The sequence below is a fragment of the Mauremys reevesii genome, linkage group 7 (assembly GCF_016161935.1).
Source record: "Mauremys reevesii isolate NIE-2019 linkage group 7, ASM1616193v1, whole genome shotgun sequence".
Lineage (NCBI taxonomy): Eukaryota > Metazoa > Chordata > Testudines > Geoemydidae > Mauremys > Mauremys reevesii.
Window position 1 is genome coordinate 103088172 of NC_052629.1, and position 24589 is coordinate 103112760.

The window sequence follows — 24589 nt, forward strand, 5'->3', positions numbered from 1 at the left end:
GGTTCCCGTGCCCCTCCGCTGACACTGACGAGGCTGGAATGTTGCGCATTGGCCACCTGGGGCTCCAGGCATTGTGACGTCACCGTCTCCATGGAGGTAGAACACGTTACTCGTGACTATGCATGAGGCGGTGCGGGAGCTGGGAAGCCTCAGCGCAGAGAACGGAGGGGAGCGGCGGCAGCAGCGGGGATGGGAACGTGTCAGGTCACCACCGTGGGCTGAGGGTGCATAAAGGGCAGGAATGCCTACCCCATGGTGCCAGAGCACCCCGCTCCTCCACCACGCCAGGACCCCGCTGGCTCAGGGAGGGAGCAGTGGGAAGCTGGAGAGACTCTTCTCTGGAGCTGCGAAGGGCAGATAGGGCCCATGCCAGGACTACGATCCGGCATCGGGTCACCCACCTATCTCCAGAGCAGCCCGAAGCAGTGCCATAACAAGGGCGAGCACTTGCCTTGGGCACGCAAAGCGGAGGGGCACAGCTCTACCGTGATTGGCGGCGCTTCTCTGTGAGGGACTCAGGGACCCGCTGCCGACTTGCTGCTGAAGAATGAATGAAGTGGCAGCAGCAATTCGGTGGCAGGTCCTTCCCTCCAACAGCGACTAAGGGACCCGCTGCAGAATTGTCGCCGAAGAGCCTGGAGCCGGCCCTTGTCTCGGGCGCAAAAATTCCTTGTTCTGGCTCTGGCCCAGAGCCCTGCCCTCATCCCCTTAGGGGAGCGAATTCACCTGGGGGGTGGAGTGGAGTTTTATAGTTAAAGGATCAAGCTTCAATTCCTGCCGCCCCTTCCCTTGCGGGCCCAGGAACAGCAACTCCAGTTCCCTCCCCCAGAGCTGACTCAATGTTTGTGTCTTTAGAGGGCTAGGACAGGGCGTGTTCAGCCACCTTGGGGGACACCACAATGCGATAGTGAAGGGCCACCACTGCCGAGCCACACACACAGATTTAAAGGTGTGGTGCTAGATCCTGTTATCCAGCTCAGTTTAATGACCACCTTCTACAGCCCTGTCTGGCCTAGGGGAAAAATTGTGTGTTTTTGTTTTCCAATAGAGTTAGCTCAACTGAGCTAGCTTAACTCTACTGAAAACCTCCCTCAACACCAGTGCGGCAAACACACTGGCACTCCCACGGGCACGATGCTCACCACAGTGGGCTGAGGGTGCTGAAAGGGCAGGAATGCCTACCCCCATAGCCAGCTCACCCAGCCACTGGGATACACTTGAGCCACATTTCCAGGCTTGCCCTCACAACCACGAGGGTTAGAAACATGGTATTTCAGTGTAAGAGACTCTCACATTAACTGCATCACTCTGGACCTAAGGCTTTAAGAAAATCTCTATTGCAAGACTTTTGTGAAAATCACAAGAATGGCAGCCCCGGCAGCAAACACCAACACAGTCAGATTTACAGAGTTGCTCTTTTATAAGCAAAGGATGCTCAGAGAGTTAGGGACCAAATGCAGCTCATTCAGCCCATCAGCTGGTCACATTCTCCAGCTGGCATACTCCTGGGCAGTGAATAGTACAAAGTCTGGCATACACAAACCTTCAGGCTAGGCCTACACTGCAGTGGGAAGTGAGCCTCCCAGCCTAGGTACAGAGACTTGCACTAGCTCAGCTCGAGTTATCACACTAGAAATAGCAGGATGGATATTGTGATTAAGGAAGCAGCTCAGGCTTGCTGGCCCGCCTGACCCTGTCGGCTGAAGCTCAGGTGACTAACCCAAGTCTCTGCTGGAGCTACAATGTCCACACACTGCTATTATTAGTGTGCTAACTCAAGCCTGTTGACATGGGCTGGGAGGCTCACTTCCAGCTGCAGTGTAAACATACCCCTACAGGCCCTGTCCTCAGCAGCCAGCCAAACTGGATTAAAACTCAGTGCCTTGCATGGTGTCAAGTATCAGGGGGTAGCCGTGTTAGTCTGTATCCACAAAAACAACAAAGAGAAGAATCTGAAGAAGTGGGTTTTTTTACCCACAAAAGCTTATTCCCAAATAAATCTGTTAGTCTTTAAGGTGCCACCGGACTCCTTGTTGTTTTTGTGGATTAAAACTGTATTGCTAGTCAGTTCCACATCCTATTTCATTGGCCGTTTGTAGATTGGCACTTTAGGATTCACACTAGAGCTGAAAATCTCTTAGTAACAGTTAGCTGGCACAGCTTCACTAACCTTTGTGGTCCTGAATGGTGGTTAAAGCATAACACAGCTATACTACAGAAACAGTGCTAGATGGCTGCTAACAGCTGTTCTTACAAAACATTGGGGCTAGCACAGACACAACCCTAGTGTGGACAGCAGCTTCATGGAGAGTTAGTAACTTTGTCCCTCATATTAGAGCTGAGATCAGAATCATTTTCCTCCTCACCAATCCTCTTCTTCAGAAAACCTAATTACTTGTACCTGTACTCAAACCAAACTTGCCCCACTCCCCAAACTCAGAAGCATCCCTTCCTTCTAGGCCGACACATGGGTGATGAGCCCTAGAAATTCTCTCATATATTTGTTGGATGTTGGAGCTTTCCACATAGTCTGATTCTTTTCGGTGTTGGTTTCTAACTCAAGGCCAACAGCAAATCACGGCAGCGTTGGGCAAATAGAGATTTTTTTGCTGCAGATCTATAAGTCATTCACTTCACCTAACGTATGTCACTGTTGTGCCAGTTGCTCACAAATGAAGCAGCCCTGGGAGGTCTGGCTATTGACCAGCTCCCCCACCCATGATCCAACATTTGAGAGTGCATCCCCATCCAAACAACATGGTACTAAATCAAACGTTAAACTGCACATGGTGAAATAGGTGTCCTGAGTGCACACCTGAACTTGGTTTACTAAGGACTGAGGCATCAGGAAACAGAATAGAGGAGGAAGATGGTGGTTTTGGTATGCCAGTTGCTGCCCTTTTCTCCACACTAGCTGAACTGCAGAAGAGGCTTGTTTCTTTAGACTAGAAGCAATATCAAAATACTATTCAAGTGCATGAGAGGGGCTGAATGAGCTTGCTCCCATGCTGCTCAGGACAGGGATTAAGTCTTCCTATATTTGTACAGCACCTTGCACAATGAAACCCTGATCCTAAGAGGCTGGCAGATGCTGTTACAATACAGATAATACATCAAACAGGGAAGCATTATTGAAAGCTCTCTTTAGTGCCTTCTGGACTTACAATCTATGACCAACCACAGTGTACAATGAGGTTCAGGGAGGTTGAAATTCCCTTGGCATTTAAATGCGACAATAGAATATAATTTGAGACTAAGGAGAGACTCACATAAGAGGGCTCCTGAGTTATTTGAAAAATAACTTGATGGAGATAGTTTTAACTTCAGTGTAATCTATTAGTAACTGAAAGGACATGCTGCTGCTCATTCCAAGCAAGCCTTACCACTTGCATCCTAGTTATTTTAAATTTGAAACAGCAAAGGAGCCCTTTTCTCCAGGCCCAGCCCAGAGTTGGAGGTCATGGCCCAACAGCAATTCTGCTACTGGTGTGCATGAACGGCTGCACGTGACCTTCCCTTTGCTGATCAGCAATTGCATTTCGATGGACTAGGTAAGTCTCTAACACTGTATTGCAGGCAGCCAGCAGCCCCATGAGTATTCAAAAACATTTTATTTGCTGGGCTACATAACTTACTGAGCACATCATTGTTACACTCCCACTCATGGGGCAAAAAGTCTTGCTTTTTTGGGGCAGAGAAATTAATTAGCCTAGACAGGAGCTGATTTACCTAGCACCCACTGTGAGTCTAGATTATGCAAAGCAGTGTAAAGATGAGACACTAAAATAAAGCAAAGGTGGTACTGAGAGGAAAGAAATTAAGAGATGGTTTGAAGTGGGATTTGGAGAGATGCAGGAAGGCTGGGCCTAGAAGCAGAATGTGCCTGAGACTAGGGAAGATTTTAGAAAGGAACATGTGGCAGACAGCAGACATAAGGACTATTTAATAGTTACTTTGACTTATGAACAGCAGCAGCTCTTGCCCAGGAAGGGCCTGTGTTTTGAAAGCCACCAGACCAGCCTATAGCCTTTGCAACATGTGTTTTTGTTGTGGAACACTGGGCTACTGCCAACAGCCAGGCCATAAGATGCTGAGACAAGAGATTCAAGCTTCATTCTTATGCCTTTTGACTCTGCTATGGAACAAGAAGTTGCATCCTGAGCCCAGGAAACCTTGGTCTAAGTCCACCTGAAGGCTCTGCAAGCCATCTTGCATTCCATGTTATGCCTTTAGCACAAAAAGTGCCTGCTGTAGGGGAAAGAACAGATGGTCCTTTTATTTAGCCAGTGCAGTCTACATGACCAAGTAAAGTATCAGAGGGGTAGCTGTGCCAGTATATATTCCACCTGCATCTGTAGTATTCACTCCATGCATCTCAAGAAGTGGGTTTTTTTTACCCATGAAAGCTTATGCCTAAATAAATGTTAGTCTAAGGTGCCACTGGACTCATTTTTCTACCAAGTAAGGAGCTCACAGTGCTGCACCAGCACACCCCACTATGGGAAAGAGCAGCAGGAGAGAACACACTGCACCAGCACCACCTCTCAGGGATTTAAGTACTGCTTTAATGGATTAAAAGCAATGGTGGAGTGGCCTGTAGAGCCATCAGACACTTCGAGTTCTGTAGAAGTCCCTCAATCTCCAATTGTGTGTGGGGTGCTGGAGGCTTTCCTCACTGTGGAGAGGAGTTGGTTGTAGCAGTAAGAGGCTTCCTACACTAGAAGTAAGCTCCAGCCAGGAGCTCTGCTTTAAAATGTTGGAGACAGGGGCCTGCTCTGGTCTGTTTATGATTAAAAATCAGTGTCACGGCACTGGCCTCCCTCCCCCACAACACAAACTGAATTTTACTCAGTCTAGACTTTATCTGTAAAGCAGGGGAAAAGGGATATATCCTTCCCTCTCCGGAAGAGTTCTTCCACCCCACTACATTTGCTTGCTGTCTTAAGCTATGGTCTTGCCTCTGCAGCTTAAGTAGCATGACCAGCTGCCAAAGCTTAGAGGGGTCGGCAACCTTTCAGAAGTGGTGTGTTGAGTCTTCATTTATTCACTCTAATTCATGTGCCATTAACACAGGGGTTCTCAAACTGGGGGTCAGAACCCCTCGGGGGGGTCACAAGCTGCCAGCCTTCACCCTAAACACCACTTTGCCTCTAGCATTTATAATGGTGTTTTTAATTTATAACACTTTATATTTAAAGGGGTTGCACTCAGACTTGCTATGGGAAAGGGGTCACTAGTAAAAAAGTTTGAGAACCACTGCAGTAATACATTAATGTTTTTACAAGGTCTCTTGATAAGTCTAATATATAACTAAACTATTGTAAGTAAAGTAAATAAGGTTTTTAAAGCGTTTAAGAAGCCTAAATTAAAATGCAGGGGCCCCTGAACTGGCAGCCTGGGCAGTGTTAGTGCCACTGGCACTCACAGGCTGCCTCCAGCACACATGCCATAAGTTGCCTACCCTGGGCTTAGAACATTCACTTTGACCAATAAGAACCCCCACTAGGGTTAGTGTAAAAAGCTAGTGTTGGAATTTGAGGCCTTGTAGATATTGAGGCAGAGAAAAGTCAGTTGGAGCTGGCAGCAGAGTTGGTTTGCCCGTCCCTTCCCTCCCACCCCCAAGACCTTGACTTGGTGCATCTGTCTTTAGCAGTAGGCTAGTACTGTGGTTAACAGTCCATACAAAGATGGCAGGAGAGAGGAGTGTCAAGGAGATTCCACAGCACTGAAGTGTAGTACAACACTTCTTCCTGCAGACAGGAGTGCCTGGGTGTAGCAGTTAGACACCACTTGTTCTGTAGAGCATGACCACCAGGCAGGGACTGCACATCAGCCAAATCATGTCTACATTAATGTAAACATGATTTTACAGGAACTGCCTAGGGCTCCAAGAGGATCATACAATGAAGCTGACTGTCCACTTGTACAGCAGATGCAATTAGAGCCTTAACTTCCCCATAACCTGTTCCATCATCTGCTGGGAGTCTCTAGAAGACAGCTCCACACAAGCCTTTTCTAGGAGTTTTATCAAGTGGTTAAAAAGCTTGCTCATTTCCATTATTCAAGAGTTTAAAGCTACAGAGATCACTGCTGTTTTCTAGAGAGAAAAGTCCATTAATAGAAAGGGTGGTAGACAAGGCTCTTCATTTAGGAAGGGCTCACTTTAATTTAGTTCCAAGAGTTCCCATTACAGAGAGTCAGGGACAGTTTAGTAGTAGGGAAGATAATCAGAAACAGGGAGGAAAACCAAGAAATTCATTCTCATTAAGTTTATTGGCATCATGTTTGTCTTTACAGAATTGCTCAGCCTACGTACTAGAATGTAGACCTCTGGAAAACAGGTAGAAGTGTTCCATTGAAGCAAGCTACAAATGCAAGAACAAGGACTAGGGAAGAGGAGGAAAGGGAGGGGACAACCAAGTTTTTCCATACCAAAAATTCCAGATTAGTGGTCAGCAAGAAGGGAGAAAAGATTTATAATCCAAGTCATTTGTCAAGGGATGACTACCTCAACCCAGAAAAAGGGAAAGATGAGAGCTCCATCCACAAAGGTGGGAAGTCACTGGAACACCTCAGACTCTTCTTTGCAGAACATTTAAAAAAGTTAAGTGGGCAGGGAAGGTGAACAAACAAGATGAGCATTTGACAGCTGTATTTAATTTTTGGAATCCAATAATCCAGTATGCACATCATCCTCTGAAAATTTAGCTACAAGGAAGCCAGACAGATTTTCCAGGAGATGAAGCTTTTTTCAGCTCTCAAAGTCAATAAAAAGGTTTACATAATTCTTGCTTCTACTGTACAGAATACTGCCTCTATCTGGACTTCATTGCTAGCACACTGCATTTCAGCGTCCTCCTCACCTTTCTAGGAAATCTGTGTTTCAGTACTTAAACATGTAATTCAAGAATTTTACACTAATTTATACATTTTTAATTGGTTGCATATATTAACATGTACTATAAGATTTTTCCTAAAGAAGCATTACATAATACATGGATACTGTAAAAAGATCTGATTAGTTAAAAGTAACAAGCATTAACAGATACATACAAAACTCAACCTAATTGGACTGAGTGCTGAGCTTGCAATGAACTATGGGTAATCAGCCTTTCCAGTTGCAGCCTTCACAGGGGAACACAAGACAGTTAAAAATGTATGTCACTTGTTACACAGATTACCTGTAAACAGTTTCTTTCCATTGGACACCTGAAATTAGCTTACGTTCCAAACATACATAAGATTTTCCATTTTAAACTAAGAGAAAGGCCTGTTACCATGAAGTGATGTGGAAGGATGTAGGGACATGGATGAGTTCTGTGTAGAGGAATGGGCTTACAGTTGCTCATGGTAGATGGGAGGATTTTGGCAGCTGGAGATGGGAGTTTATTTGTTTTTACATAGAAGAGGGGCTTTGTGTTTGAAGGCCTAAGTGTGATCTGTTTGTGAAGGACTGTGCTCAACCCCTCCATCTCCATCTCAGCAGCTGCAGGACTCTGCAGTGGCCTTTGCTCGGTCATTCTTGTCTAGTTTGATGGGTTCAGGGAATTCGTTGTAAAGCTCCACCTCTGTTTCCTAAGGAGAGAAGAGAGTCACCAGTTATAGATTTTACTCCTTATTCTCAGCTACTGAAGTCTTTCAGACTGAGTGTGCCAAGTCAGCACTTGACACCACCTTTGGGAATGGGCAGATACTGATGCAGGGAAGTCAAATTCAGCATGTCTCTTGCTAGTGGCATTAGCTTAAATGCAACATGAATTGCTTAGATTCTGCATGCAGAATTGTAACTGGACAGCCACTAGAGGGCATTAGATATTTCTTTACATCATACCTGTTTAAGTGCATTTCGTGCAATCGTCTGGAAAGCTTGTTCCACATTAATGGCCTCCTTGGCACTAGTTTCGAAGTACGGGATGTTATTTTTGCTGTAGCACCAAGCCTGTGCTCGTTTTGTGGTAACCTGTATGAGAAACAGGGAAGAATCACCACCTTCATCTATGCAAAGGGCACTCAGTGCTAGTGTTGGTTGCCAAGTGGAGATTTTTTTAATTAAGAAAACACCTACCACACCTATGGACAGAAAGCTAGCATCCAGTTTGATCAGTCAAAGCTGCTGCTTTAGGTAGAAGGCCAATATAGTATGGTTTAAATCTTAAGTGCAGTAAGATTTTGCTACAGCTGTAGCAAGTGTTAGATACTTTGTCTAGAATGCAGCTAGTTTAACATCACTACCTAGCATTTCGGCATCAGTTCTCCAAGAACTATGGAGTCATCTGCATGGTTAAACTCTCCCCAGCCCTTGGGAGGGGAGGGGGGAGAAGAATACAAAAGGGTCAGGTATATGCTGGATGTTACAATGGACTTCCTAACTTTCACTGCATGGGCAATGTGCAAGAGAAAGGCTTTAGCAGACCCAGTCAGTTTGAGAACAGCTGGGATTTTAGGACAGAGATTGAATCTTTGCTTGAGGGTATTCTGAAGGATGTTCACCCCCCCCCCCCCCGATTCCTGAGAGGAAGCCTCCCCTTTATGTTGCAAACCCTATGGTCACAATGGATACCCCCTCTCCTCCACACAGCATGCAAGACAGACCAGCAACATTTTCTCCAAGCCAGAGGTGACCAGGAACTGCATGGAGTAAGACAGTCTTTAGATGGCTTGGAGTTGCTAAATAAGACTGAACTAGCATCTGTGCTGCACATTCTGAACCACTGCCTCATGTTTCCTCTAATGTTATGCTCCTTCTCAGCAAGGGAATGTAGGCCTCTGTAGAGGCCAGATGGGTAGCTCTTCTCAAGGACCCAGGTTAAACAGTGTTGGCTGTGACTCTTTATAAGCTGCCCTGTTGCTCTGGCCAAGACTAAGCTGCCTCTTAGAACTGTCCTGACAAGCTCTCCAATTCAAAAGCTTTAGAGAAAGGCCACTGACTTACTTGTCTGTTTTCTAGGTCAATCTTGTTTCCCAACACAACAAAAGGGAAGTTCTCAGGATCTCTTGGACTGGCCTGAATGAGAAACTCGTCCCTCCAGCTGTCTAAGGTTTTAAATGTATTTGGAGCCGTCACATCGAATACCAGCACACAGCAGTCTGCTCCTCTGTAGAAGGCCACACCCAGAGACTGAAACCGTTCCTGTCCTGCTGTATCCCATATCTATAGAAAAAAAGCAGAGGGACAAGTTAGTAGAGAAGTTACTTACTAGCCCAGATAAGAGTCTTGGGGCAGCTCTAGTGCTGGGGTTCTCAAACTGGGGGGTAGGGACCCCTCAGGGGGTCACCATGTTATTACATGGGGAGGTTGAGAGCTGTCAGCCTCCACTGCAAACCCTGCTTTGCCTCCACCATTTATAATGGTGTTAAATAGAGTGTTTTTCATTTATGGGAGGAGTCACACAGAGGCTTGCTGTGTGAAAAGGATCACTGGTACAAAAAAGTCTGAGAATCCCTGCTCTAGTGCCATTGTTCAAACTGAGGGATTAGCATGTTTGCTCATTCAATGCTCCTTGGAATTCTGCAGTCCTCAACCAGCCTCATGGCAGTGTTGAGAGCAGTTTAGGGACTTTTCCTTACATCTCCTGCACATAGTGTCCAAGAAGTCACTATAAGCTGAGCAAAAAGGGCCTTTTCTAAAGGCCCTCTGGCTCCTTGTAAGAGGCAAGACTACTGTAGTTTCAGAATTGTATCAAATTTCAGAATCCTGTCTCAATTTAGAGCAGTTCATCAAGAAAGAGGTTTTTAAAATAAGTGACTTTGCTTTTGAAAACCAACTTATGTATAGTCTCCACGATCAAATCCCAAAGTATGTTGCACTCTTACAAGAGATACAGAGTAGGCAGCCACAGGGAGTCTAGATCTGAGAACAACATTGAGTCATATTTGGAAGATAAGTTTCCTCTTGAGCTTTTCAGACAGATTTGAGAATTCAGTAGTGCTTTCATATGCTCATGTATCTTTTACAAGTTTCACCATGTACCTCAACCCCACCAATAGCCAAGCAATCAGCAGAAACAAACTAAGAACTCTACAAGCCAATGTGACTTGGTCAGGAATTCTACCATGCAATTCCTTCCCCCTGCTCCCAGAGTGATTTCCAGTCAGATTCAATGCATTTCTCATTTCCACAAGACAGCTAGAAGTTCTGATCATTTAGATTCCTGCCTGCAGCTGGTTTGAGTTTAATTGCAAGCTGGAAGTTCAACAGCAGGTTCTGTTAAAGTGAGTCCTGGGAAATCTCTTCCCTGCCTTGTCTCACTCCCTTTTGTTTAAGAAACAGAGCAAAATCTGCAGCAGAGTTGGGGAAGTATGATGGCAGTTGTGTTTTAGCCCATTTGAAGTTGGGTGGACAGGTTGTCCACAGAAGAGCATCCACACTAGAGAGCTACCCCCTGAAATACTTCTATGGAACATGAGAGTTTCCAGTAGATGTTTCCCTTCTATAGCTCTTTATATCTGAAGAAAAGATTAGGATTTGAGGAGGCTGACTTTGCTAATGAGCATCAGAATAGGAAGTTGAGGGATACAAGTCTTCATGCTTCGGAGGGTAAGCCAGCCATTACTTGACATGCCAGGGAAGGGCTTCCCTCAGCTGCCTATTTCATAACCTTTCAACGGGGGGGAGAGGAGAAGAGGATTTATTGAATCTTCCTACAGAGGATCTGTTTAGTTATCAGTTCTAGAGACTGGACTAGTGACCTGGCAGTTCTGTTACCCACTGATCAGGAATATTGACATTTGGTATGGGAAGTGTTAAGCCAGTTGGGTGGATTGTCTTCTAGACTAGACCACATCACCCTGATGGGTTCAGCTATCATACTGCACACTCCCTCTTAGCCCCCACCCCCTGCCTAAGTCAGGGGCAGGCCTCCTTAGGGAGGTGTGGAGGAACTTTTGGGAGGCAGGGAGCAGGGCCTGGGCCAGCCTCCACAGAGAGAGAGTGGGGAGGGAGTGCCAGGCTTCTAGTCCTGCTCCTCCCCCTAGCCCTGCCCCATTGGGGCAGACAGGGAGCACCACACTTCTTGCCCCAAATGCTGCTCCACTCCCCCTGTAGCCCCAGCTCCTCCCCCATCCCCAGCTCTGCCTTCAGCCCAAGTTCTGCTGCTGAGGAAGCCTTGGCTGTGCAGTAGTGGAGGAGGGGTACAGACAGATTCTGTTAAGGGCAGGAGGGAAGAGAGAGCTGGAAAAGTTTGTGCACCACTGGCCTAGGTTGTGTGTATGAAAAAAAGCAATCTCCAAGCCAAACAGGTCATGGCCAGCCACTCCAACGAAAGTAGTGTTCTAGCCTAGAACATTCAGGGTCTACATACACTAAAAGTCTAGACATGCTATTGTACTCCTGGAGCATCCTTGTATTAGTGTGTTTAAGGAACCAAGTCTGATAGTGTTCCAGCCTGGGACCTGGTGGGAATACTACCCAGCAGCTCTATAAGTGTCCCATACACAAATAAAGCAGTGTTAGAACACCAAAACAACTAAGCACTGGTGTTATTAGGTTGCATAGAGTCCTGTTTACACTGCTCTGCCACATAGGATGGGAAGCTATTTTGGCTGGAACTGCTGGTAAACAAGTCTCCCCCAACTTACTGTCTAGGCCACTGTAGACAGGGCCTTACAAGCAGGTGGTTAGACTTATGTACATGACTAACCTGCAGTCTGCTAGAGAAAGGAGCAATTCCTGTAAGAGGCCTTTCATGGGTGCCTGGCTCCAACTACTCTGCTTTCTCCTCCCACCCATGTGAGGAAGATTTATTCAGTTGATAAGGAGAGGATACTTCCCACTCATCCACGTAAGCAAGTTGGGACTGTATCTGAACTAAAGTTCTTGGATCTTAGCCCAGGATACAGTCTCCCTTATGCCACCCTTGTACTCTGGTTGCTATAAGGCCTTCTGTTTTGACTGGTTACAGCCAGCCTTCAGAATGCCCCACCATGTGATGGCTTCACCTTGAGGCCTTCCCCTGATCTCTACTTCTTGCCCTTTGAGAAAGGCTTCTCCCGCCTTCCCTTAAATGGAACTGAGGAGCTGCATTTAGTATCTGAGATGGTTAGAAATTGATGGCCAAATGGAGAAGAGTAGCTAAGGAATGCAAAAGATCTAAGGCATCAGCAGAGATATTTGTAGAATCATTATGGCTATGGGTCACCTGCAGTTAATTCAATCCTGAGCCAATATGCAGGGACTACTACTATGAATGAGCACAGAAATGCTGACCTCAGCTGCTTACATTTGGCATGAATGTGTACTTCTGCTCAATCCTGAGCACTCTACATCTGAGCTGTGAAAACCTCTTAAAAATATAGACAAGTAAACAGATGAGCTAGCAGCTCAGTCACTACCCTTACCTGCATTGTGACTAATCTATCATCCACCATCACCTCCTTTGTCAGGAAGTCTGCTCCTATTGTTGCTTTGTATTGGTTACTGAATTTCTTGTTCACATACTGGTTCATGAGTGATGTCTTCCCCACCCTACAGGAAGAAACAAAATGAGGCAAGACTAATCCAGTAGTTTCTGCAGACAGCATTGATACCCACAGCAGATTCAGTCCAAGTGTTTTTGCTTTATTTAATAGCATGACTGAGGTACCAGGACCTTCACTCTGAAGAAGTGTGTTGACCAAATGCCTGATCACAGTGAGTGGGACATTTAGAAGACACTCACATCATCCTGGACAGGAGAAGTGACTATGAAACTCCTTGAGCAAGAGAGGTTCAGATTGCATAATACAGTTAGTTTTGGGGGCTGTGTAAGCTCAACCAGCCCATTTGGTTCTGACCAGGAAAGGGAGTAATGACAAGCACTTTTGGAAGTGTTGCTTTAGTACAGACACTCCCAAACTTTTGCTGCACCATCCCCTCCCTCCACGGGGAAGGCTTTCCCAAGGACAGAGACACACTGGGGGAGTGGGTAGCTCATGCCTGGAGCAGCAGGGCTTGGCTGGAGCCCATCCCCAAAGACCTACTTGGTGCAGAGCAGGGCTCTTTGCCCTCCCTCCCCCAGCATAGGGCCAGTCACTCCTGCAAGCTCTGGAGGGAAATATTCAGAGCTGTGGCCAGTCAGGTGTCTGGGCTAGGGCAGCAGTAGGGAGTGTAGAGTGTGCAGGGAGTCTAGCAGACTGCAGTTGGAGCAGGGCAGCTCTCTCCCCATCCCTGACCACTGGGGACTCCTGTGCACTCTGCTGCCCTGGCCCAGACAGCCCCATGCCACCCCTCCCCCACCATAGGCTTGTGGCACCTCTCCCCTGGCCTGGAAGGGCGTGCCAGTTTGAAGACACTGCTTTAGAAGATTCTAGTCCTCAAAAGATGAGGAGATGGGACCCCCTCAAACTTGATTTTAGGCCTTCAGCCAAGGGGCAGGAACTGGCTTCCAATAGAAATTAGCTATATTGCTCTCACACCTCAAGTTCCTTCAGGTTATCAAGTGACCCTTGCCCCAGGTAGTGAAAACAGCTAATGGAATCTAACACTATGAATAAGATCGTTTCAATGGTATTGCTACAGTAGCCAAACTCCTCCTTTATGTCCCGTGGAGACAGACCCTAACATACTTGCTTAGTGAAGTAGCCTAGGGAGCGGAGATTCTCCCAGAGAAACCAGCTTAGAGGTTATAGCCACTCCCTCAAGGCAGCCAAGTATTCTCTGTTCAGCAGCTTGTTGGATGTGGCGGGACAGATTTGTTTATCTGATGAGATTCAGGGTCAAATGACTGTGCAGTAAATCCAGGAACAAAAAGCAAGTGTCTGCTTCACTGATTAACAGGAAGCTGAAGTTTTACATCTTTGCTCAAGGTATCACTGAAGCCTATTTTCAGTACTCCCAGATCACAACATTTGAGCCAAGCCAAGTGAGTGGCTAGCACAGTATTTGTTGTTTTAGGATCCCATTCCTCATTGCCCAATGCGAAGGTAAAAGCTTTAGGAGATCTGAAGTCTTGTTCCTGGGAGGTTTCTAATGCAGATTTAGAAGATTATTTTTACCAAGCTGAGTTACCATAGAAGCTTTAGAAGTACTGGCAATCTACAGTATTGCCAAATACTGAATTGGGGACAAACTGGGAAGAAGGGATAGTCAAGTGTCCTTAAAGCCATAAAGGCAGCATAGTAGTCAGCTGTTTTCCACAACCCAAATATCCAATACTTCACTGCTCCTAACTAGGGCAGAACACAAGCATTTGCAAGCCACATTGCGGGACACTTCAGCTGGACACAAGTCATTTACATTAAGTTAAAGGCTCCGCCACTTACCCAGAGTCTCCAAGGATGATGACTTTCAGTAACACTTTCTTCCTAGAAGTCATCTTTCAAACTAAAAGGAAAGAGATGAGTTCCCATCACTCAGGAGGAAGTGACTGCACATTATCATCACAAAAAGTGAGGACGTTAACATGGAATTGAAACAGCTCATAGAAATCCTGTGGCTCTTCTAGCGAAAATATTAGAGGGAACCCATCCTGTATGCCTGAAAGTTTTAAATGCAACCAGAGACTTCTGGAGCTTTACAATACAATTACTACTTGGCTCACCAAGTTACTAATTAGTGGTTGCTCATTGGTTTATGCTTCCATTGCCTCACACCATTTATACCAAGTTTATGGCATAGAGGTGGGCAGTCTGCTACTGTAGCCTGAGCTACAGCACCCCCCCCCCCCCGCACTACATTTTATAAGGCTGTCCAGTTTGGCTTCTTCTGGACATGTTGGCCCAAACTGACTCACCTGGTAGTGCTGAGCTTAACTAGTGTAGCCTAATAGCACCAGTTAGAGTTGGGCTTCTCGGCCCTGTCAAGTCTTGTGAGACCACAGACAGGACGGATTAGAGTTCTATTTCTAGGCAAGTCACGCTAAGAGGGAAGTATTAGGTGTTCCAGAGTAAGGTTAGAGGATACATGCAATAGCAAGAGAACCAGGATGGGGACCTTTACTAGTAGCATTTCTATAAGAGTTTGTCGCATGTGTTTTCAACTGGAGTCTAGATCACTATGGTATGTGCAGGGGCACTGAGCAATGGCACCCAAGAGAGCAGCCTATGTTAACACTAGAAAAAGTGGTTCCTAACTGCTCTGCAAAAAAATCCTCATCCCCAATGAGACTCCTGCAATTAAAACCAAAATCCTTGCGTACAAGAATGTCTCATTTTAAAATGTTTAAAAGTCTTAGCAAAAATGGTGCTAAGGGTCTGTCAATTTTCTGACAGGAACTTCCTCCAAGGTAAGCTTCTTAGAAGAGTCAGCTGTGGCATCAGTAGGGTTTGAAGACTTGTGTACTTGGAATAACTGACTGGAGCTGAACAGTACATAGAATTTCTGCTTCTGAGGTCCTCTTCACTAGGCTAGAAGTTTGAGGACCCAAGTTTAGATACTACTCTAGCACCACCACTTTCTAAAGCATATGGTTGTCCAGCATAGATGGGTTTGTACTATGTTTAGCTTAGGGCCCTTAAAGGCATTTTTAATGTTCCTCTCAGCACAGCACAGATGGAAGCATACTCTGTTGCCATTTTGAGCTTATCTACATACCATAGTTTCCTTGTGCTTCTTATCTGTCTACATCCATCTGTTATCTTATCTTAGATTATAGACTTAGTAGGGCCTAGTACAAAGGAGCACCAGCCCTCATCTAGGACCCACAGGCACTAGCACAATAAGTCTGGGTTAAACCAGTGTAAAACCCTTTAGGACCACTTAAACCAGTTAAAGCAGTACTGAATCTTTGTGTAAACACTAAGTCTAACTGCTGCAGAACAATCTCATTTATTTGTCCCACAAAGCCAGAGGGCACCCCATAATTCACCAGTTTAGCATTCTGCTGAGGCCTACACATTTCTCAATCTGTTTTCTAGAGAGGAAAACAAAAGGAGTATTTTAAGATTAACTTTAAAGTTACTCATCTTCATGTTTCAGCCAGTTTTACAGAGCTCCTTTCCCCCATCCAACTACCCCCTTTTCAGAGCAAAGATGCTGTTGGGGTTAACTGCTTGCATTGAATCATTCTAGTAAGTGTCACAGCAGATTCTGATCCAATCTTAACTAATCAGACAGTTCTTAATATAGGAAACAAACAGTAATGGTATAACTGAGACAGAGAAGTGGGATTGACTTGAGATTTGGACTCACTCCTGACAACTGATGGGAGTGTGTCGGGAGTGATTGAGAGTTTATTTGGAAGAAGAGTTTGAAGAGCATTCACTGATACCATTTGACATTGACCGGCACAGTCAACTGCTTAATACTCTTAGCAAGAGAAGGGTACACAGAAGTTTACTCTCATTGACACCACTCAGCAGTGCTATGTAAACAGACTTATGCCTTATACTCAAGCCCTTGAGTAACAATTTCATGGACTGCAAGAAAACTGATGTTAGGGGGAAATGACAGTATTGGGGCTAACAGCAAGGGGACTGAAGCAGGCATCCCTGCTTCCACCTCCCCACTGAGGCCCCAGCTACTTGTGGGCAGGAGTGGGAGAAGAGAAGGAGTGGGCCAGTCATGTAGTTGGCTGGTCCAATCCTGGGGGAAAAAGGACAGCAGGCCAGGAGTTGCTGCCCCCATCCCTGGTCACAGCCAGGAAGACACCACCACCGCCACAGCTGGCAAGGAGCTAAGACCAGGATCCATCCCCCACTTGATCCCATCACAGGGGCAAGGACCCCCATACTCATGTTACAACTGGTAGTGGCACTTGCTATTGTGCTGACTAGTAACAATGGAGCTGTCTCAGCTCCTGTGGTGTCTCCTTTGGGTCTGATGGGTACTGCTGTGGGGCACCATTCCCATCCCACTCCCTCTGCTGGCTTGACAAACAGCAGCAGCCTGGGCTGGAGCTGAACATGGAGCGAGCCAGGCCTTGATTCCTTCCCCAAGCCAGGTCAGAGCTGTGAGATGAAGCAGCATTGCTCCACCTCAAGGATAGGAGCACCTCACTAGCTGCTGTGCCCCCTCAAGCAGCCACAGCTAGAAGCTGACTTCCACCTCCCTGTGTTGCAAAAACTGCAGCTGCAAAAACTGCAGCAGTTTTCACTCATGCTACTGCTATTTTTTTTAATTGATTTTCCAAGCCTTACAGTCCACACTACCTTCACCTCAGAAGGGTGACAGTACCCTGAAGTAGCAGCTTGCAGATAACTGTATGGCACAGTTTAGACTAACTTTGGTTTATAAAACCACTTTAATCTCTGTAAAGAGTCATGATGTACAAAGTAGTCTTACTGGTGTGCCCTCAATTACTGTTGAGTCACGTCTCTAGCAAAAGAGTTTTTTAAAACTGAAAGTAAATTCTATATGTAAACAAGTTACTACAGTTTCGGTTTTACTCCTAGAAATATTTTAGTACCACTGCCAATACACTTTTTCCTGGCATTTAGAGGCAGCTTGTGCCACTTCAGATGTATTGGTGTCAAGTAAATGGAAGTGGTGTTTGTGGAGCTCCCAGTAACTTAGAAAGTTACGTATACTCTGGCCGTAGAGTGACTTTATTTACTGCTCCATTGGGAGCCCTGTAGTTCTGAAACTACAGATTAAGAGGGAAATTAAGAGGTTATGAATCACTTTAGACATGGGAATTGCTAGGCTGACACCTCACCCTTAGAAATTAAGTATTAGTCATTGGCATTACTGCCTTTCAGGAGGCTGGCTGTACTGCTCAAAGTGGCGATGTGAAGTTCTGATGCATCAGAGTGATTTAATATCAATAGCCAAACTGAAATTATGCCATTTTAAGGGACTGACCCATCTAGCATTCTATAGACTAAATAGGTTATCAAGTTTAGAAAAGTTTAGTTGCATATTCTATTTCCATTCAGACTCCATCTACACCAGTCTGAAGTAACTGCTGAGTATTACAGCTCTGGTGCCCAGGAAGGTAGCAAGCTGAGTTCTACAGCCGACAGATCCTTCTTGCTAGAAAGAAATTAAGATGTGCCTCATCTTTCTAAGATCTGTGTTTTACTTACTGAGCATGCTGTGCATGGACAGTCCTACTACATTCTGACCAGCACATTAAGCCAGTGTCCATTCTTTGGAGACTGTAGCCATTAGTGCTTGTGCATGAACAGCTGGGTCCCTTATTCATCAACATGAACTGACAGCTTTAAAAGCTATAGCTAAGCCATACAGAACCCATCTGAGTTCAGATGTAGTCAGTGACCTGTGCACTGGAGCACCTCTGGCCAGGTTTGGTGTTGGATCAGTACATTACTGCCATCACTACAAACAGGCCAGGAGAGCATGAAGAGGGTACAGAAGTGTGACTTTATTACACTGATGATCAAAATTCCTGTTCTCCATTTGTTGTTCATGGCAGGTACAGCCATCTGTTACTTATTTGGGTTACACCAGATTTGCTTTGTAGGTTTCTACAGAATGACTGGTGGAGCTGCCTTGGTGTACAATAGGAGATTGTAAACAAGGGTACAGATGAGCCTGACATCCCCTCCAACTGTGCTTTCTTCCTTAATCTGTTTCCTTGGGCCACAGCCTGGTGGGAATACAATTCACTTGGAACAGGCAACTGTCGTTAAGCCCCTTCGGTCTTGGGCATATTCTAGAAATTTCACCCTTCTGCACCTTAGGAAGAGGTTCTCTTGTCTTTGGGGAATACCTGTGTTTTACACTGAGTTTGTCTCATGGCAAGAGATCCTCATATGGAAGGAGTTGCATGCTTAAGCAGGTTCTCATACACCAGTGCTGTAGTGTGTTATGGAAAGCCTTCTATGGGACATTCATTCTTCCAATAGGTTTGAGAGATTTTACAAAGGCTATTCCAAGCCAAGTTTGATAGTGCCTTTAGTATCAAAGGCTTTAGAATATTTGTGTTGTCTTAAAATCAGTGGTGGATGATTGAAGGTGCAACTACCTCCACTTTAGTGAAACTTGCATTGAACAGATTTTCACTGTCAGTCATGAATCTACTCTAAGCCATGGAGACAGCCTCAGAACCAAGGCTCTTTTGTTAGAGCACTTCAAGCAGCAAAGTGCCACTCCCCCCACCCACCCCAGCCCCAACCAAGGGGAAAAGAGAGTGCGTATCTCTCCCCCCCCCCCCCAAGCTATGTCTACACTACACAGCTTTTAGCAACACAGCTGTTTGCTAAAAATTGGGCAGTGCAGCTGCTATCTGTGGGCTCTCCTGCTGAAAAAAGTTTCCACACCCAATAAGTGGTGTTTGCATTGTCGGCAGGAGAGCACTCCTGCCAACAATGCGCTGTTCATGGTGGCACTTGTTACCAAAAATTGGGGTGGGGGGGGGGAAGAGGTTTAATACCTCCGAAAGACAAAAAGTTGGTGTTCAATTGCCAATATTGACACAAGCTTGGAGATGGATAACGTTCCTGCATTTAAGGACAAAAAACCTGAGGGAATTGTCAAGAGCATGTCCATTTGGAGAGTAGTTTTGTGAACTTGCTCTAGTTCAGGCAAGACTTAGTTTTGCTGGTCTAGCACATGCTGTGTTGGAGGGGAAGAGAAGGAGAGAGAGTGTGCACAGACTAGTGAAGAGCCACCCCTCACTGATATAGCTATGCCAGGAAGAGCCCCGATGGGGATGCAGTTATACTAGCATAAGCACTCTTGCTGGTATAAGCTTGTGTTCTGGGAACTGGTGTAAGCTACACTACTGAAAGCCAGCATACGCTACGTCTGCACAAGGAGGGAGTGCCAGTTCAGCTACAGTGGCAAATCCTTAGGGATTCTCTTCCTCTCCAGAATATCAGAGTCTATGCTCCATGTTTGTCAGTTATTTAGTCACATGAATCTGTGTTACCTTTGCTTTGACTAAACTAAGCATGGTATGACCTGGTCCCTTTACTGATGGGAACCTGTTGTGCCTAATCTGAACTGGTTTAAGTTTTACCAAGCTTACATAACCACTGATTTGTTTGTGATATTGGGTTCCTGGAACCTATTACTTTAGAGAACTAGAGCATACAAGACAGTTTGCCACATGTTTACAGTAGAAATGGAAGATCAATTGCTATTCTAAAGCAGCTTCCTGAAACCTTTGTTTGCAAGTTTTGTTCTCTAAAAAGACTGTGCTGGCCTGGATAAGCTAGTTATCAGAATAGTATGCAGGCCCAAAGAGATTTACATTGGATAAACAGTAGTCCAGTTACCCAGTCTAGATCACTTATCACAAGTACCAGACTAGAAATGTTGAGCTGACATACCAAGTGTGTAGACCCTCTTAGTGAGGAATTAGACTTTGTTCTAATAAAGAGTCATTCAGACCTGATGGTGTTATCTTGTAGGAGAGCATATTCACATTTCTTGCACTACTGGCTCCAGCTAGCCATTCTTGGAGACCATCTGAAAACTCCTGTCAGTCACTAAGCAGCATTCCTTTCTGCTGGCTTAATCACTTGGGGAACTAGATAATCTCTAAACAGAGAAAAAAAAAAAAAGAGTCCTTTGCTGTATTCATGACTTAAGAAGTTCTCCCTCCCAAGAGTACAGGTTGATCCAGCAGCCTTGGAGGCTAAATCTAAAAGCCATACCGAAGTGTGCATAATCCAGACATCTACATTCTCAAAAAATAGAACCCCTAGCTCAAATCTGCTAGCCAGGCAAGGAGCAGATCTGTCTTTACTAATTCTGATTCCGGATAGCCAGGTGAGCATCATAGCTAAAACTACTGGATAGTTCCCAAGAGTCAGCAGTTACCTAGGAAGTTGTTCCCCCAACTCCATTTGGTATACTCCAGAATGCTGTAGTGGTCATTAGAGAAATAAGTGCTTATGTAAAGTGCAAATTAGAAGTTCTTCTGCAATTGTCAAGAGGCAGCATGAGATACCACTGTGACTGTGCCCTTTTGTTTCCTGTTCCCAGGGACAGGAACAGCTGTTTAAACATGCATCTCTACATCAAGAGAAAAGGATGCCCTAGAGATGCTCACATAAGAGAGTTAAGTGGAAGTCTGAGGCTAAGTTATATGATAATCAACTGAATGGATGCACAAGCTGAGACAGGCCAATGTCCCAAAACATCCATATCTGTTACCTTTACGGTAGTCTGCTGTCTAATGGGTGTAGAGCACATTGATGTGTGATGAGTCTGCCTTGTACTATGGTGAGGAGTTTGTTTCCCAGAACAGTGGTTCTCATCCAGAGGTATGCATACCCTTGGGGGTAAGCAGAGGTCTTCCAGATGGTACATCAACTCATCTAGGTGTTTGCCTAGGTTTACAACAGGCTACTTAAAGCACTAGTGAAGTCAGTGCAAACTAAAGTTTCCTGTGATGTGTATATAGAGCAGTGTAAACAAGTCATACACACTACACTAAATGCAAATACAATATAGAATCAACTTGAATGTTAATGATATAAATGAGAAAGCAATTTCAGTAAATAGTGTGCTGTAACACTTTTGTATTTTGTAAGCAACTAGTTTATGCAAGACAGACTCCTGAAAGGGGTCCAGTAGTCTGGAAAGGTTGAGAGCCTCAGACCTAGAACATGAAGGGGGCTTGAAAAGTTCATTTTCAGGGTGAGGAATAGGCACTCCTGGGAAAGCCATCAGCTCCTGCCAAGTCTAAGCTTTCAATTGAGACCTGTGTAAGTAATGCATTGCTGTTGTCTTAAGGTCTGAAGAGAGTCCTAGTGATTTTGTTGCTTGTAGCATTGCAAAGTTACCAGTTTGTCAGTTTTCCACTCCAAGCAGTGGAAGCATGGAGAAACTGAAAATACTGCCAAGAACAGACAAAAAATGGAAGGCAGAGTAGCAGGGACATTCAGGACAATAGCTAGGAAGCACAGAGATTGAAAGCGGAACAGCGCTTTTCCCTTCTGCAGAGTGTGGAAGAGAGAGTCTTGGGTATTACTGGTAGGGACACTCATACAAGAGTTAGAACCAGAGCAGTTTGAACCCTTACCTCCTCCCTTTGCCAGCCAACAGAAAGGGAGAAGGCAGTTGCTTCCCACCTATATCTTCAGTGGTGGCAGAGAGTTTAAGCCATCTGACTATGAATCTGATACCTTTTAAGTTCTAGGTGAGTGGCTCGGATGCACAAAATAGTAGGTGAGAAAGTGTTAAACAGCAGAGGAAAAAAGGACCATCAGTGAATGCATGGGGCAGCTAGAACAATACAATGTTCCCTTTGGTGCCTCCATGTGAGTAAAAGGATGGAGGGCGTTAAGGAAGAGGAAACTAAATAGGTAGTATCCATTTTACACTAACCAGTGCTCTGTTATGTCTCTAACATGTAGGAAGCAGTGGTATAGGTATTCCTCCTGGCTGATGTAGCCAGGGCAGCATGGCAAACACCTCTGCTCTTGTAGAGGGATACTATGGGATCTTTGACCAAGCAGGCATCCCAGTAGCAGAGTAACTGAAAATCATGCCAGGTTATTTGAAGTTAATATTTCAGTAAGTGATACAACAAAACCTCACATGCAACTGCTTACAGTCAAGGCTTATACTGTGACTCCTCCACTCCAGGGCTAGTGTAGGGAAAAACTAAGACATTTCCCTATCATGCTAAGTTACTCGTAAGTTGAGCTAAACATCCAGAGGATGGTGTCTGCTTCAAGATATTTCTATTACTCACTAGTCAAGACATTCTGCATGAGGGAAAGTCATTTAAGAGACATTAAAGTGGAAAGAATGTGTGGATTTTTTGACAAACAAACAATACAGAATAAAAGATATACTAAGCTAAGTGGACACCCATGGTCCTGAATCATTCTTCTAGCTTGCCATGTGACTGAATTTCCCTACTACTCCATCCTAGAAGTGGGAAGATTCATGGGAGGTGACCAGGCCTCTGGGTATCTCCCATGAAAGAGGTCTATTTACAGTATTTTGCAAGAGAGCAGCATAATTTTGCTGCTAACTGGGCAGCCGAGAAAGCAATTTCTCAGGAATTTAATAACCCATCAAGTTGAAGTACTGTAACTGAAGTGCCTTTTTCTATTCTGACATGTGCTGTCAGAAGTAAAGTCCACCATGGGTTCAACATATACCACTAATGCAAATTGTGACCTTTTGGTGAATAAAGTTACATCTGAAGTTTAGATGCTCAACACTGGATATCAGAACTAAACTTGATGGTAGCTGTTCAGTCAAAGTACGATCTTGAACACCACACATTGTTGCAGAAGGATTCAGCCACATTAGGTGGTTAGTGTGACCTAAACCAGGGGTGGTTTAGAGATGAAGCAAATGTAGTGACTGAACTAGTTAACTGGCTGCTTGTTAAAATAGCTTTGTTAACAGCTAGTCTGACCCATGTGTTTAGAGGTTTTGGGCAGGATGTGATATCCATTATGACCAATCCAGTTTTCATGCCATTAAGTAGAGCCCAATACAAGAAATCTAACTGAATGAGCAGATCCATGTGACATGATTTGATTCGTTAAGTGATGCAGTTGAATAGCAACCCAGAATAGCATGTCAGTTAGGCATTAGGTACAGCCTTGCTTATTCTGTTATGACTCAGACATTAGAGATCTCTGCCCAGGCAAACATTCCTTGACCCTATTGAGTCACTGTGCATACAGAGTACTTTTAAATGGATTATAAGCTACCTTGAGAACATTGTCCAGAGTCCCACAGAGCAAAATACTTCTTGCTGGCATGTTAAGAAAGTACCCTTCAGGCATCATTTACAACAGTTACTTAGTTTCCCCTATGGAACAAGTTATGCCATTAGAATTACACAGCTACTGTAACTAAAGCCAAAAGATGTCTTTAGGAGGCTCTTGAGTTATTTACATTGAAGTCAGTTAACAGCTACTGTTTGGATGAAGTGCTCCTTAAACTCAAATACAATTTGCCTGTAATTATTAGTGTGCGCGCTGTGTTATGGTTACACAAAAACAACCTCACTTTAAGCTTTTCTCCAAACACTTAAGTATCTAGTACCATCCTTGATGAACTCACTATTGTCTGTACAGCACCTCAGATGGTACCTGTACATTCAGATGCATCTGTATAGTGGCAGTAACAGATGGCAACTTCCTGTCAGATGTATGAGAAAGTAATTAAGTCTCCTAAATTACAGGAAGTGTTAATGGTATTTTAAGTGGATTGTGTTTCTATAGAATTTAGTATCCTCTTGTCAATTAGGACTTCAGAGATAGACCTCTTGATGAGCAGTAGCACAAAAAAAGGAATCAAGCATGTTTTGAGAAAGTTGATAATTTGAGAAGCTTCACCAAGTTGGGTTTAAGGTTTGATATGGGCCACATTTTAATTCAGTGTTTCATAGGCTACTGCCCCTCTCAAATCATATACATTACTACCCACCTGTTTTGTTCCCTTTACTGTGCTCTTCCCCCTCCACCACCACATTGGTGGCTGGCAACTCCAGTCCCAAAAGAGGAAATAGCCACCCTAAGAAACAGATGGCAGGCTGCTCCTTGTTTCCATTCTTTGCAGATTAGATACCTATAGATACAGCTGAAAAATGAGCAGCTAGCACCATGTGACCAGTTAGCACCTCATGGGTCAACAAGTGATCAGTGGACTTGTTCTGGGAGAAATGTTCAAACTAATTATTGCAATTTTCAGTCAGTCTAGAGCCTCAGTTTCCAATCAGCTTTTGAAATGCTGGTAGTGAGACATGCTGCTGGAGTGCTGTGTTTTACAGAGGGTACTACATCCTGCAGG

At 44.9% G+C, this 24589-nt stretch overlaps 1 protein-coding gene and 1 long non-coding RNA gene across 4 annotated transcripts in view; one reads left to right on the plus strand and one right to left on the minus strand.

The window, feature by feature from the left end:
* Positions 1-156: 156 nt before the first annotated feature.
* Positions 157-6785, plus strand: LOC120409087. 3 transcript variants are annotated; one of them, XR_005601108.1, is made up of 4 exons: positions 169-224; positions 856-949; positions 3439-3551; positions 6298-6785. It is a non-coding gene; the product is annotated as an uncharacterized LOC120409087 (long non-coding RNA). The 3 variants fall into 3 exon arrangements; XR_005601107.1 differs by lacking the exon at positions 856-949 and having other exon boundaries at positions 157-224; XR_005601106.1 differs by lacking the exon at positions 169-224 and having other exon boundaries at positions 615-949.
* Positions 6255-24589, minus strand: part of RAB7A (RAB7A, member RAS oncogene family) — a 29760-nt gene continuing 11425 nt past the window's right edge. The window contains exons 2-6 of the mRNA XM_039546526.1: positions 14239-14299; positions 12337-12463; positions 8933-9151; positions 7832-7960; positions 6255-7575 (exon numbers count right to left, since the gene is read on the minus strand). Of these exons, the coding sequence (XP_039402460.1) occupies positions 7480-7575; positions 7832-7960; positions 8933-9151; positions 12337-12463; positions 14239-14291 (624 nt within the window). The 5' untranslated portion in view covers positions 14292-14299 and the 3' untranslated portion in view covers positions 6255-7479. The remainder of the gene's footprint in view (positions 7576-7831; positions 7961-8932; positions 9152-12336; positions 12464-14238; positions 14300-24589) is intronic.